The following is an 11,498-nucleotide window of genomic DNA, read 5'->3' as shown; positions in this document are numbered from 1 at the left end:
TTCAATAAAAATAATTTTAATTCAGTAAAAATCAGTAAACCTAAAGAAAAAATATATAGAAAATCAGTAAAACTAATTTTAGTTCAGCAAAAATAATTTCAGTTTAGTAAAATTAATTTCACTTCAGCAAAAATAATTTTATTTCAGTAAAAATAATTTCAATTTAGCAAAAACAAGGTGAAGTGAATGGGGCCTTACTCATATCAGATTTCCTTATTAGCAATAAGAGAAAATCAAGTTCCCGTGTAGAAAATCCTTCTTTGTAGTTTGTAACTAGCTTAGACCCTGTGCCATGCACGGTAAGTGTAATTTTTCTGTAAAAAAATAATTATATATAACAAATAAAAGTGATGCTTTAAAGTAATTTCTCTAGTATCAATAATATGAATCAATTTTACTATGGAGTATTACTTTTTTAGCAAAATCTAATATTACTCCATTTATCAGATTATAAAAAAGGAGTTCAAATAATATTTTAGATAAATGTATTAAAAAGGAGTTGAATTAATATTTTAGGTAAATGTATGTGGAAGAATTATGAACACCAAATAAAAAGTAATATTTTTGTCATAAAGATAATATAAAAGAATTGTATTAAAAAAAAAAAATTGGTTAAAAAGGAATGGGGGATTTTTGAGGGAAAAAACAGTACCAAGATGTGACACGTGTCACTCCCAGTGTCTGTTTTAATATTAATTTATTCATTGATTGATTGATAGGAAAAAATCAAAATCCAGAGTTTGAGCTTTAGTTACAATATATTAGAAAAAACCAATTAGATGTTGGTGCAGTGGTGATTGGAACTGCATTTGGTAAGGAGGACCGCGTGTTTGATCTCCACAACAACAATTGCGAGGGGACTGGAATCTAACCACCCACAACAAAGCTCTGAATCCGAATTAACCTAAAAGGTGAATCGGGTGGAACACAAAAAAAAAACAATATATAAGAAAAAGGATTTTCTTTTGTTTAATTATTCATCTGAACTCGAAATATTGTTTACGGTGAGTGATGCTAGTATACTTTGAATTAGATGATGCAGAATAATGTTGTTGAACAATCCCAGGGGTTAATTAATTGTTCGGGGATATACTTTGTTTGTAGTATTGATTATTGAACTATTGATTACGCGGTTATGCCTTTAAAAAAAAAGAGTATTGAACTATTGATAGACAAGTTATCTCCTGGATGCACTAGAGGTTACTTGCACGCAAATTACATCAAGTTACGTTGTTCGCAATTTTTTTGCCCATTTAGCTATTTCATACATAAACCAAGTCTATATTTCACCAAGACAGCACTCGGTATTATAAATAAAGGGGGTTCAATTAGAATAGGGTGGTGGTACTACGCTTTCATATTAAGATATACTAGTGTTATTCCAACGCATATCTCAAGTTTTTGTCTCTCTTTTTATAATTATAACCATTAGTTATAATTAATCTTAATTAATTAATGGAAAAAAAGTATCCCTCTGTTTTTATTTAAGTGTCTCATCTTGACTTTTACACTATTTGGTATCCACATACAGTCCTTTGAGGCTTTGATTAATGTTTGTTTGTGTTTTATACCTAAAATTAACTGTAGTCGTCTAAGGTAATTGTTAAAAAAATTTCAAAGTATAGAGGGCAATGATATAGGTGGCCTTTAGGGCTGTATATAAGCATTAATGAATTTAAGTTAGGAATTCATGACAAAATCATGCGTAAATCATTGTAATTAATGTTAATCTATTCTCAATATTTTTTTTTTAGCTTCTTATATATGGCCCTAAGAGCTATGTTTATCAATTTTCTTTTCAAATATTAACTCTCTATAATTTATACTTATTACCGTAATAATTAAAAATACCATTACATTGTCAAATTTATAATTGTCAAATTTATCGGTCAAATAAAGACATTTAAATAAGCGTTATTAGGTCATATCTATTGAAGCATTTATTAATCAATGTAAGTTTGTTAAGCAAAAGTCCTAAAATGGTGCTAGTTGCATCATCATTCTTAGTATTTGGTCTACTATTTGGTCTGGGACCATCATGTAATTCAGAGATCTGGCCCCTTGTTTTCTCATCATTTTCTTCCTTTCAAAATTTTGTTGTCAATTTTTTTTTTCTTCACTAAAATTCATACGTTTTACTGTAATGTGCATTTAGTTAATAAGTTACTGTACGTAATAGTTAATAGACCAATGCGATACATAATTTATACAAGCAATTGTTTGCTATAAATTCTCAATGGCGTTGAAACACTAATATGGTGTCTTGGTCAAAATGTTAACCACTATCTCAGCTATCATCGAACAAGGTTTTATATCGACGGGCTAAAAACTTAGCTCCGGATATTTTTTTCATTTTTAAAAAATTAAATCGCTTTCATTGTGCAATTCTATTGTGAATGTAGACTGATTTTTTTGTTCTATACACTATTCAGGGAGAAGGTGTGATAGGTGTCCTACATAACATGATAACAGTTAATCTATGTAGATCTCTTCATCAGTACAATATTAAAGATGGTACCAAAATTGGAAGTACAAGATAATTTGGATATTGAAATTACATATCTACAATTCTCAGTACTTGGTATTTTCTTCAAATGCTTTTTAAGATCTGACTTATCCATACATATTATCAATAAAAAAAATACTTTAACTTATATGATACAAATTATATAAGAAATATTGTGGAATCGAGTACTCACTAATTTTCTTCAAAAAAAAAAGTACTCACTAATTTTAATAGATTAAAGCTTATATGTTGGACACTATCTATTGCAAACCAATAACATATTAACAATTATTAGCTTTTTAGTTTTTTTGTTCTTGTTAATAAACAATCTTAGAGGTGGTGAAAAGGACCTTAATTAGACCCTAATCACAAGTTTGTCATTAATGGGCGGATATAATGGTGTTATAGGTATCCCTAATACTCTAACAAGCATTAATTAGTTTAGTTGATAAAGTATTTTACGTTTTAGTCGAATTTATTTCCTATATACACCGTATATCCATCTATAATTGCACTAGTAGAGCATAAAATTAATAGGAATTGTAACAGAACATGCCATACTTGTGTAAAAAAGCAACTCCCTCCAATGACTTTAATTGGGGTGATAAAAATGAGTAGAAAAGATAGAAAGATGCATGTGTTCATCATTTTAGGTATCTTTCCACTCAAACAATGAATCCATCTCTCCAAAAATCGATGTAAAAAGAATTCCTAGTGAAGGTTAGGTTGATTGCTACTTTTGCCCTATTCTTTAAGCTATGTGACTTTGCATTTTTAGAGATTCTTTTCTTATCAATTGTTGGGAGCTTGAGACATTCATTACACCACCAAAAGAAAAAGGGACATCCCTTTGAATCTAAACATTGCACTTGACACCAAAATAGAAGAATGTGTATACCATTTTTCTCTTCACAATTACATGATTAGATTAAGAAAATTAATCAAAGACCCCGGGATGGCAAGTTGGTTATTATTGGAACCATATATTTTACTACCAATAATAATGCAACATGATTTCACAATAAAAACATTATTGAATCAAATAAAACTCATTCTTGAGACTTTATAGACATTTTTATAGGTGTCTTATGATTCCAAATCAACTTATATGATCCCAGGAATCTTCCTAGACATTTAGTACATTTTTTGAAAAAAAATTCAGAATTGGCTAAAATTGTGGATTATAGACTTCAATTTTGGAAAAAAATTGGACTTTTTTGGTGCCGACTTGTTTCTCGTAGACCCAATACTCCCACGGGAGTCCATTAAGGTGGGTGAAACCATATAGTTTGCCTTTGAACAACCAATTTACTTGATTACACAACTTACGCCGATTTCATTAAATGAAGGTCACCACAGACATTTATGACAATATATAATGATCATATATGGTTCCAAACGACATTATATGACCCCGGGATATATCCCCTAAAATTTCGAGATATTTCAACACCAAGTCTTGAAACGTCCAAAATTGGTCCGAAATCGTGGATTATAGCCTTAAATTTTGGACGATTTTGGACTTTTTTGGACCTAGGAAAAATTTTAGCCAAGATACTTCCCGTGGACACCAATACACCCCGCGAGTCCATTTGGGTGGGTGAAACCATATAGTTTCCCTTTGAACAGTCAATTTACCCGATTACACAACTTACGCCGATTTCATTAAATGAAGGTCACCACAGACATTTATGACAATATATAATGATCATATATGGTTTCAAAAGACATTATATGACCCCGGGATATATACCCTAAAATTTCGAGATTTTTCAACACAAGTCCTAAAACGTCCGAAATCGTGGATTATAGCCTTCACTTTTGGACGATTTTGGACTTTTTTGGGCCCTGGAAAAAACTTAGTCTAGATGCTTCCCGTGGACCCCAATACACCCCGGGAGTCCATTTGGGTGGGTGAAAGCATATAGTTTGCCTTTTAACAGTCAATTTACTCGATTACACAATAATGACTTACGCCGATTTCATTAAATGAAGGTCACCATAGACGTTTATGACAACATATAATGATCATATATGGTTCCAAATGACATTATATGACCCCGAGATATATTTGCAAAAATTTCAAGGCTTTTCAATACCAAGTTCTAAAACGTCCAAAATTGGTCCGAAATCATGGATTACAGCCTTTAATTTTGGACTTTTTTGGACCCATGAAAAAACTTATCCGAGATGCTTCTTGTGGACCCCTATACGCCCTGGGAGTCCATTTGGGTGGGTGAAACGTAGTTTTCCTTTGAACAATCAATTTACTAGATTACACAACTTACGCCGATTTCATTAAATGAAGGTCACCACAGATATTTATGACAACATATAATGATCATATATGGTTCAAACGACATTATATGACCTCCAGATATATCCCCTAAAATTTCGAGATTTTTCAACACCAAGTCCTGAAACGTCCGAAATTGGTATGAAATCGTGGATTATAGCCTTCAATTTTGGATAAATTATGAGTTTTTTAACTTGAAAAATAAAATTTGCCGAGATGTTTCCCATAGCTCCCAATACACCCCGGTGACCATTTGGGTGGGTGGAACCATCCACTTTGTCTTTAAATTGTCAATATGGATGTTTTCGTACAAGCCTCTTGTATTGACTAAAAACTTTAATAGGGTCGTTATGTAACCGATTACTGACCGTATATGGGCCTACCAACCTTATACGACCCCGAGATTTAATTCATATAATTCTATGAATTTTTTAGATTAGGTCTTAAAACCTTCTAAATTGCTCCGATTTCGTGTATTATAATAAGCCTTCAAATTTGTCTTTGGTAATTCCAAGGGCTCCCAAAGGGCCTTGAGAGTCCTACTTAGTGCTCAGAACCATCTCATTCATGCCTTTTCCAGCTTTCTCCTAACTGAACCCAATCATGCCATATTTGTAATCGTTTTTTCTTTCCTCCTTTTTTACAAAATATGACACTATATAAACGTTTTTTTAATCATGCCAAAGGGCCTTCAGAGTCCTACTTAATGACCGAAAGTATCTCATTTATTTACAAAAATGACACTAAATAAATATTTTTTTTGTTAAATAAACTTGTATTTTTTTGAAAATCATACAAAAGTAAAGGATAAAGGTTGTATAAAGACAATTCGGGTATATGTCAAAGTGATAAATAAAACGTTCTATCTTAAGTGGGCATACATTATTGTCTTATTCATAACATTTGTGCTTCATATTGTTTTGATGAATGAAAATTACTTTGTATTCTTCTCCTTAAAAAAAAAAAAAAAAAAAAAAAAAAAAAGCTAAACAAGCAGAGATAATATTAAGAAGGAAAGCAACATAACACCAAGCCTATAATTGCAACAACGATGATATCACTATGTCCACATGATGCTTAAATGACAAATTAAAAAAATCTTATGCATCCTTAATTCACCAAATTAATTGTTGGAAATTACTTAAACTAGTTGACATCCGCGTATCATAAATCTGTATAATAATTAATTACTAACATGAACTAAAATATTTAAATAAACCTTGCTCTAATTTAGTACTATGTGCTATGTCCATACAAAAGAAAATGTATTCGGTTGAAATAACGTGATTATTAATTCTAGACGGATGCGGTATTACAAAAAGTAGAGTAATCCCCATAAACAAGTGATACAGTAGTGAATAAATCCATTAACTCAATATCTAATTATAGTAATCATACAGATAAGATTCAGGATTAATACTAGTAATACCAATCTTGGAAAATTCTGTAGTTTAGTCAGAGAAAGAAACTCTGACAATAGTGATAGGTGTCGATTAATGAAAAGAGAGAATCTTCAAAATGCAAGCCATCTATTTTTTTTTAAGATTATTTTAACCAAAATATTAATCTAATTAATTAATTAAGTATAGTATGAGTAACAATTATCAATAATACTATTTGCATTAAAAAAAATAGGGCCCTCATTCGGTAATAGTCCTACTTTTCTTCTTTCTTGTATCTTCTTCAACCATTGTTGTTTGTTTGCAGACCTCCCATTCTTTGCTTCTATCTAACACCTCTCTTTCTCTCTCTAACTTCCTCTCTCTAAAACCCAGGAAACCCACAATTTGATTACTGCAAAAAAGGAGCAAACATGTCTTCCCCAAGTAAACGACGAGAGATGGACTTGATGAAACTGTGAATTTTCTAACTTTTTTTTTCCCCCCATTTTTTACCTTATTTTTCTTTATTATTATTAATTGTTTTTTTTGTTTTTATATTTGTTTCACTTTCTAAAGAATTTAGCTTTGATTTATTTGTATTTGGTGATTAATCGAACGATTTTGTGAAGTTAGGATGATGAGTGATTACAAAGTGGAGATGATTAATGATGGTATGCAAGAATTCTATGTGGAATTTCATGGGCCCACTGAAAGTAATTATCTGCACTTTTAATCTCTATTTTGTTTGGTATATTATTGATTTTTCTGTATTGGGTAATAATTTTATTTTATTTTATTTTATTTTATTTTTTTTTTTTTTTTGTTTTGTGTTTTTGGTATGTGAATAAATTGCTTGCTTTTTTGTTTGATTAATTTTTTTTGGGTATTTACTTATTACTTAATACTGATAGTTTTTATCACTTTGACCTTTTGAAGATCATTGGTATTTTGGGGAACTTCTTATAACAATTTAGCTATATTTAGAATGGTTCCTTTTTCTGGGTGGTTTTCTTGTTTATATTCACCTATGAATTTACAATTTTGGATATGATTCATTACATAAGTATATATTCAATTTATTATGTTTCAATGATTTATGTAAAGGATAATCTTGATTGATACTACCTTGGAGAAAATTCCTTTACAATTTATCTTGAAATCCCCTGCATTCATACTAGCTCACTAGCTCTTAGTTTAGGCTTGAATTTGGAGTAGGCCTATTAGTTTGTTGTTTATATGCCTTTATGTATAGGTCATACCGAGCTCAGTTTTCTTAGTTCATTCACTAATCATCATTCACTAATCAAATTTTATATATAATGCAATTTTTAAAAATTGGTTTTGATTATTAAAGATCTTAATTCTTATGGATGTGAGTGACATGTGACAATTGATTTACAATAAATAAGACTTTTGTTTACATCTCCAATGCAACCATTTATTCATTAATTAAGTCTCAGTTGTATTCAGGGGGGAATCTGTTTCAGTGGTTTGTGAATGAGCGTGGTGTATAGATACATGCGATTTAGCTATATAATTTGAGTATTCCTCTTCCTTCATATGAAAATTAAAGCATCATATATGTTGTTGGTATCTTGTAATCTGATTGGATTAGTTATGGTTTTTGAAATTGAATTATGATAGGTCCCTATCATGGAGGTGTGTGGAGGATTAGGGTTGAGCTCCCAGATGCTTACCCATACAAATCTCCATCTATAGGGTTTATAAACAAGATATACCATCCCAATGTTGACGAGATGTAAGTTTGTAGTATATTGTATATTGCTCTATTTTTGTATACTTAGTTACCCGGTGCTTTGTTGATTGAATAATCTATAGCTCACTGTTTTGTGGGTACTTTGTATATTCAGGTCGGGATCAGTCTGTCTTGATGTCATTAATCAGACTTGGAGTCCGATGTTTGGTAATGCAGATAACTCTTTTAGTGAATTTTATAATTGTTCAATGAGTTCATAATTTGTTGCTGGTTTAGGGAGTTGTTCTGACATGCTTATGTTCATGTTTCCCAGATTTGGTAAATGTTTTTGAGGTGTTCCTCCCACAGCTTCTGTTGTACCCAAATCCTTCAGACCCCCTTAATGGAGAGGCTGCTGCTCTGATGATGCGAGATCGAGCTGCATATGATCAAAGAGTTAAAGGTATCAACTGTCATGATGTATTTTTTTTTTTTAAATTTTGGTGGTTGAGATGGGTTCCCTTTGCTGGTTTTCATTTCCTTCTCTAATTCTTTGAAAAATTATGTATGGCTCTAGTCTTCATTCATGTTAAGCACACTATATTCATTTTCTGTCATGCTAAATACATTCCAAAGGTTTAAGAAAACTATATTCATCTGAAGTTATAATTATTTCTTTTTTGATCATGATTACTTGTCCAGTCTAGGATGGTTCAGGGTAAGGTTTTGCAGCTTCACAACATCTGATAACCTATTAGATTTTAGCAATTTTTCAAGTCTGCGTGAGATCTGGCTCTGCCAATAAGAGTGTAGGAGAAAAATGTCTACATTAAGGCCATTAACATTACCCAATACCTCTAAAAAGGCAGGGTAAATATAAAAATCGTAGGATGTACCCAGCTTTACCTTTGCGATTGCAGAGGATTTAGTCAAATTTTTAACCCCTGATCCGATATGCAATGAGTATCCTTGGATTTTAAAAACTAAAAGTGCATAATTACTGTAGAAATGTAAGGGTTAGATTTCAAGCATTCAAGGAATCAAGGAGAGGCTGGTTGGTAAGTTAGTATGCATACAGTGTAGGACATCTAGGTTCTTGGAATTTTCTGTCATGATCCTTCTCAACTTTCATCTATTTAAAGACAAGTGCAAAGCAACTTTGTCACTTGCTAACAAGTAACAACAGACTTGCAGTGCTGTCTTTTAATGCTTCAGCCCTCCTTCATTAAGCTACTTAGCCAGTATCATTCATAATTATTGAGATAAATGTCGATTCCATTGTCTAGGTAGATTTTCTCCCTTGGCAGGGTTTATCATCCATAATATCGTCTCATTTTACCTTGCTCCTTAGGTTACTATCCTAGTAGTTTTAGGAATCTGATTAATGAGGAGGCCTCTAGGAAGCTATATGGATGGAAGAGAGCTAATTATTCTTTGGGGTTGGGAGGTGGGGCTTATGAAGCTTACTCGAACTTGGCATTCTAATATTTTCCTGTACTTCATTAAATGGGTTAGCTAAGAGGTGGAAGAGAGTAGTAAAGTTCACTTGTAAGTCGGGGGAAGAGACCTGTCATAGACTGGATAGAAATGAACAAAACAGGTATTTGGGTGAAGAAAAATAAATGACTGTATTAGCAATGCAATTGAATCATCATCAAGAGGATTACAAGCCCAGTTATTTGAGTGGCTGGACACTTCGAAATGTCAATCTAAAACAAAGCAGAATAACTTCTCAACTCACCGATTATTCCTCACTGGTCTCTATATATTCAGTTATTTGGTTGTGGATTACTTAGGGTGTTGAGGTGAAAGTCCATGAATATGCTTCACTATTTGTATTTTTATCTTTTTCATTATACTGCAATGTAGTTTTCTATGAATTTTTAGTGAGGATATTATTAATATTAGCATGGGAAAACTTGGGAGTTAACTAAATCTATAAAGTGGCCTATAATTTTTAGAAAGTTTGTTATAGAAATTTGGCTTTATATATAGTCAATTTGGATACAAATAAATTATTAATTCTGTTTTTAGTTGAAGAATGTATCGGCTGCATGTATAGTGTAAAAGGTTTTCATGGAAGACTATCACAAGATCAGTATGGATTATACCTTTCATATCTTAAAAATGTTACTTGCTATTATAAGAAAGTTCTCTCCTTTCCCTGTCACTATTATTGCCACTGAAACTTTCAAACAAGCAAGGTTTTTATTTTTTATTTGTACCACTCGAATAATAACATAATATGTGCCATATTTTCTTATCTCCTTGTTTTCAAGCTTGTTACCTGTTTAAACTCATGGGTGACAGTATTCTACAGTCTTTTTGGGAGCTTAGAAAATCTACTAGAAAGATATAATGACATTTTTAATGGTTTTGAAGTGTTTGTACTTATTGTGTGATTGTTGAGACTATCAAATTGAGTATCTTAAGTATTCAGAAAAGAGAAGAATGTCATTCAGAAAGTTAGTAGATCCCTAAACTGCTAAATAATCCCAGTCCTGATTATATTTTTAGATCATGATGGATCTTGCGTGGTATGTATGACATTATACAGAATACTGTGAGAAGTATGCAAAGCCAGAAGATGCAGGAGCTGCTCCTGAAGAAAAGAGTAGCGATGAGGAACTGAGCGAGGATGAATATGCTTCGAGTGATGAAGCAATGGTGGGTGAAGCAGATCCTTAGTTGTGTGCACTCATCATCTCATCAAATTTACTGTATCTGTACATTATCTATCATGTAGGTCTGGTTGAATCAATCCCCAACACTAATGTAAAGACTTTAGTCTGTTGGGAATTATTTGTTGGGGGGAAGTGACTGTCCCCAAGTTCCTTTAATTTGTTCAACCTGTCTTTGTAAATAAATGTATGCTGCCTATTTAATATTCATGCACAATTGTTTAGATTTTTAATTGTACGAGGTCCGATTTGCTGGTAGTGTACTTGTTTAGGGTATCGCTCCCTCATATTTCTATGGTTAAGGTATCAAATCTCATAGAGCTCATTTGAGGGATTTTCTTAATCTCTCCACTTCAAGTGGGTTACCTTTACCTAAAAGGCTAAAATAAATAAATTCTGTGCTTTCATTTTTTTTAAATTACAAACCAGACAGCTAATCATCTTCCATTGTTTTCAAAATTTTCATTTTCCGCATATTTGTTTTGTTTTACTAAATAAACAAACAAGATCAATTTTAAAAATCAACCAAAAAAAAGTCACTTGTCTAAAATTAGTTTGAAATCTAAAAATTATCCGTTGTAGTCCAACTAAAAAATATCACGGTGCCAATTTGTATGTCTAAAATGATTACGACTACGCAATAGTGGATTTCAAGTTAAACTAGTGATAACTCCCGATTATATGGTTTTGTGACAAAATAAATTCTAAGGTGTTATATACTTGTATTACAAAATTTTAGATTTTCTAAGAATTACTTGTAAATATTGTTTGACTACTTGTTAGTAAAATTCTTTTTCTTCCTATATAATTTTTTTAAATTTATTTATCACGAGTAGCATGTCCAACCATGTATCAAATTATGGAGTGAAATTTTCAGATCATTCTAACATCCAAGTGAAAGTTCTTAAAAAATAAAAGCATTAAACAATTTAGCAGT

General features: G+C 31.6%; 1 protein-coding gene across 1 annotated transcript; it reads left to right on the top strand.

Moving 5' to 3' along the window:
• Window positions 1–6,498: 6,498 nt before the first annotated feature.
• Window positions 6,499–10,819, top strand: LOC145586811 (ubiquitin-conjugating enzyme E2 4-like). The gene is made up of 6 exons (XM_081643743.1): window positions 6,499–6,659; window positions 6,818–6,897; window positions 7,829–7,943; window positions 8,056–8,108; window positions 8,215–8,343; window positions 10,438–10,819. The coding sequence occupies exons 1-6, from the start codon at window positions 6,616–6,618 to the stop codon at window positions 10,566–10,568; spliced, it is 552 nt and encodes a 183-aa protein (XP_081499869.1). The 5' UTR covers window positions 6,499–6,615; the 3' UTR covers window positions 10,569–10,819.
• The last annotated feature ends 679 nt before the right edge of the window (window positions 10,820–11,498 follow it).

This window comes from Chenopodium album, chromosome 16 (genome assembly GCF_948465745.1).
Source record: "Chenopodium album chromosome 16, dcCheAlbu1.1, whole genome shotgun sequence".
Lineage (NCBI taxonomy): Eukaryota > Viridiplantae > Streptophyta > Magnoliopsida > Caryophyllales > Amaranthaceae > Chenopodium > Chenopodium album.
Note: the sequence above shows the minus strand (reverse complement) of the source record. Positions and strands in the feature narration are given on the sequence as shown.

Bases quoted from the DNA above. Each gene is read 5' to 3' on its own strand.
- LOC145586811 (XM_081643743.1), top strand. From the start codon at position 6,616: ATGTCTTCCCCAAGTAAACGACGAGAGATGGACTTGATGAAACT. The intron at 6,660-6,817 runs GTGAATTTTCTA...TTGTGAAGTTAG, and splicing joins GAGATGGACTTGATGAAACT to GATGATGAGTGATTACAAAG. The intron at 8,109-8,214 runs GTAATGCAGATA...CATGTTTCCCAG, and splicing joins GACTTGGAGTCCGATGTTTG to ATTTGGTAAATGTTTTTGAG.